Source organism: Bradysia coprophila, unplaced genomic scaffold (genome assembly GCF_014529535.1).
Source record: "Bradysia coprophila strain Holo2 unplaced genomic scaffold, BU_Bcop_v1 contig_324, whole genome shotgun sequence".
Lineage (NCBI taxonomy): Eukaryota > Metazoa > Arthropoda > Insecta > Diptera > Sciaridae > Bradysia > Bradysia coprophila.
The window spans coordinates 3,992,015-3,995,655 of NW_023503584.1; the positions used below are offsets into that span (position 1 = coordinate 3,992,015).

The 3,641-nt window shown below is 38.7% G+C and overlaps 1 protein-coding gene across 1 annotated transcript; it reads right to left on the bottom strand.

Annotated features, from left to right (window-relative positions):
* Window positions 1-1,563: 1,563 nt before the first annotated feature.
* Window positions 1,564-3,099, bottom strand: LOC119079568 (alpha-tocopherol transfer protein-like). The gene is made up of 4 exons (XM_037187548.1): window positions 2,739-3,099; window positions 2,609-2,663; window positions 2,095-2,310; window positions 1,564-1,951 (listed from the first exon to the last, which is right to left on the bottom strand). Exons 1-4 carry the CDS (start codon window positions 3,036-3,038, stop codon window positions 1,584-1,586), a joined length of 939 nt encoding a protein of 312 aa, XP_037043443.1. The 5' UTR covers window positions 3,039-3,099; the 3' UTR covers window positions 1,564-1,583.
* Window positions 3,100-3,641: the final 542 nt, after the last annotated feature.

Genomic DNA, 3,641 nt, shown 5'->3' on the forward strand with positions numbered 1-3,641 from the left:
AACAAAACATTTGACCTCAAATGTGTTCAACCACACAACCCTCTTTACAAATATAACGAATGGTAAATTCACAAATGTAACGAATGATAAATCCTAACACTTTTGCCATATTCATCGCCATTGCAACGTTTCATGTTCACATCAAAATCGTCCACATTCCTCGTATATTCGAAACTCAAAATTATCCAAGTCGTCGCATCGTATGATCCGAAAATTATACAACCAGCCTTGCCGCACGATTCCGATTTACCAACCAAATCGAAGTTCAACATATAAGCGACAATTGTACTGCAAGTCACTGTTCGATCTGTTTTTTGTTGTTGTCTCGCCAACCTGCTTATTGTTTCGAATTGTATACACCACGTTGCTGTCGATTCGATGTTTCTGGAACTTTTAAAGTTCGTATGCCAACTTTAAAATTACTTTTTCGTCGCGTTGCGTGTTCGATTTCTTTCCAGCTTCTTTTCGTCCCATCTAATTCTTTACTTCTTAGCAGTTGTTTGTTATCTTCATTTCGATTTGTTCGGCGTAAATTCACTCAGCATTCACCCGGACTCTTTGCGATTTGTTCGGCGTAAATCCACTCAGCATTCACCCGGACTCTTTGCGATTTGTTCGGCGTAAACCCACTCAGCATTCACCCGGACTCTTTGCGATTTGTTCGGCGTAAATCCACTCAGCATTCACCCGGACTCTTTGCGATTTGTTCGGCGTAAATCCACTCAGCATTCACCCGGACTCTTTGCGATTTGTTCGGCGTAAATCCACTCAGCATTCACCCGGACTCTTTGCGATTTGTTCGGCGTAAATCCACTCAGCATTCACCCGGACTCTTCGCGATTAGTTTGGCGTAAATCCACTCAGCATTCACCCGGACTCTTTGCGATTTGTTCGGCATAAATCTACTCAGCATTCACCCGGACTCTTTGCGATTCTTTTCTCCACGTGCTTCTTTTCATTTACTTTCGGTTTTCTATTGTTCAAAATCGTCTTTACACAATTCACTTTGCAAACTTTAAATGGATTTTCTCAATTGTCTTTTAATTTTTCTCACAATTTACATCCCTCAAAGGTCCAAAAGCGGTTGAGCCTCCATATAGGATCAGGCAAGGCCGTAGCCTAATAAAACATCCGACTTTTCTCAACGTAAACGAATCAAATTTTATTTAAATCTTTCTTCATCTACGGTTCGCCTGAAACTGATTAACAATCATACTCTTTCATGTCAACAACTGTTCTAGTTAACAAAAGGATATCTGCATTCGAATAGTTAATTGACCTGTGCCAACTACTCGGTTCCCACATACTTGCTTTCTATACCAAAAACGCTTCATGCATACTGACAGCTAATTTAGCTTTCTGTTACAAAAAGTTTTGCCAAAATTCATTTATTTCCAAATTATTTAATTGTAAAATTTTACAGAGGAGTTCCAGTGGATCGGCTACAATTCACTATACGTCTTCCCTTCCATACTTTATTGATCCACATATTGCCAGAACTTCGAGCCATGAGTTATGAGAGCTAATCATCGTTATCTATTACTTAAATCTTAGGCAACTCCATTCATTACAAGTTAAATTGTTCAGTCGACCTCTAATTTTCGAAAACTTCCGGCCACCGAATCCATATGTGCTCTTATCTCAGCATGTAGTGGGCTCAGATTGTAATCGTGTTTCTTTGTTATGCCACGATCGCTCAACAATTTCATTTTGTCCAATTGAACAACGATGTCCCGTTTAGCAGCCATCTCTTGTATCCACCATTGAATCATTTCAGCCATAGGAATTGTACCGCCCAATTCTTTCGGTAGATACGACGCGTCACATTTTTTATTATATTCGCTCCAACTACTGTATAGGGTGAGTCGATCATTTATCTTATTGCTCAATAATCGACGACCTATGTCCAAAGCCCATTTGACTGCCGATGGAACATTAATTAGATGAATTGCTGAAAATCAAAGACAAAAGTTTGTGTTTGCAAATAAGATTCGTATTCTGAGTGGCGGAGACTTGAAAGATTAAGAAAAATCCTACAAACAGGAAAATTGTTTATAAATTCTATTTTCGTGCTGCCATCATGACGTTACATACCTTTATGTCTAACGGGCCAAGACTGTTCTCCATGTTTGAAAATTTCAAAATCAATTGGACGCCAAATTGATAAATGGGCTGTGGATACACCTTGCCAGTCCCAAACATGAGAAAATCCCATTACCTGGTTTTCGGGATCTTCAAGCAATGTTTCGAATGCTATGAAATGAGCTTTGGCACCAATAGAGATGTTCCAGATGTGTGGGTCGAATTTGGCTTTAGGATTAATTGAAGGCAATAAGTTAACGGATCCACAGCTTTTTACAGGGATGAAGAGAAACTAAAGCGGCCACATCATTTAAACGAACTTGAACGCAAGTTGAAATTGGGAAACCATGAGACTTTTTATGAGCCGGTAAAAAGGTTTCTCTTGCCCTTTTCACAAAACACTTGTGACTCAACAGTGTATGCGAACAAAATTTTTTGATGATGAAGAACTTTCCAAATGAAACAATTCTTATCTTAAACATCTTAGTGTAGTTAGCAGATAAATGAACAAAATTGGTTTACTTACCAGTTCGTGATATGATAACCCTCCGACCGTATTGATCCCTTATTGGTGATACAAACTATAGATTAGAAGTTTAGGACTTGTGTCAAGATGTCTCTAATTTTCACAAATTTAAATGAAAAATATTACTTACTAGATAACCGTTTTCGAACACCTCCTTCATCGGCGAACTTAAAAAGTCCAATTCGGAAGCCATTTTTGGAAGATTTTTCTTTAAATTCAAATATTTCAACAGCAATTGTTGAGCCATTGGAACACTAAACTTTTTGGTACGTAAAAATCTCAACAGGAAGACATCATCAATTCGTACGTCCTCTACATCCTCGTTCTTCGACAGCCAGTCTCTCATCTGTTGGAGGCATTGGTCCCGAGCAGACTTATCCTCTCGCAATTCCTTTTTGGCTACCTTTTGAACCCGTTCACTTAGTTCCATTTTGTTGTCATCAATCTCTAATGGGGATTGTAAAGAAAAAGTTTCGAAATAGGTAACATAATCTCCGCCGTTAAATAATAGTCAAAATTTAAATAAACCTACTTCCGTCTGGCCCTGCGTACAATTTTGCAACTAAATTTACATGTACATCGATGTACGATCTACGACTACTTGAAATTAAAATTGATGCTGTATTTTAGCTGATAACTCTCATTTCACCCATCTCTAAGCTGAAAGCGACCACCTTCTCAAATAGAGCAAGAATTCCGAGGGGTCACCGACTACTTAAATTGTGTGCAGCCTAATCGCCAACTTGATCGTGCTTTTCAGTGAATATTTGTACGTTTCCCTGTTTCTATGTTATTTTCTAGTAGATATTATTAATCGTATGGTAGACCTACATTTTCTTAAGTCACTCAGCGGCCTCCACCGTCACTAAATTTAAATCGCTCAAATCACCTGAGAAACATCTAAGATGATGTGATGACGGTGAGTCACCGAAATTCCATCGATGTAGTTGTTGTTTACAGCAGCCATGTCCACATCGGAATCGGTTCATTATCCTCCATTCGCGTCTCTCCAAATCGTTTCCTTCCAACTTTT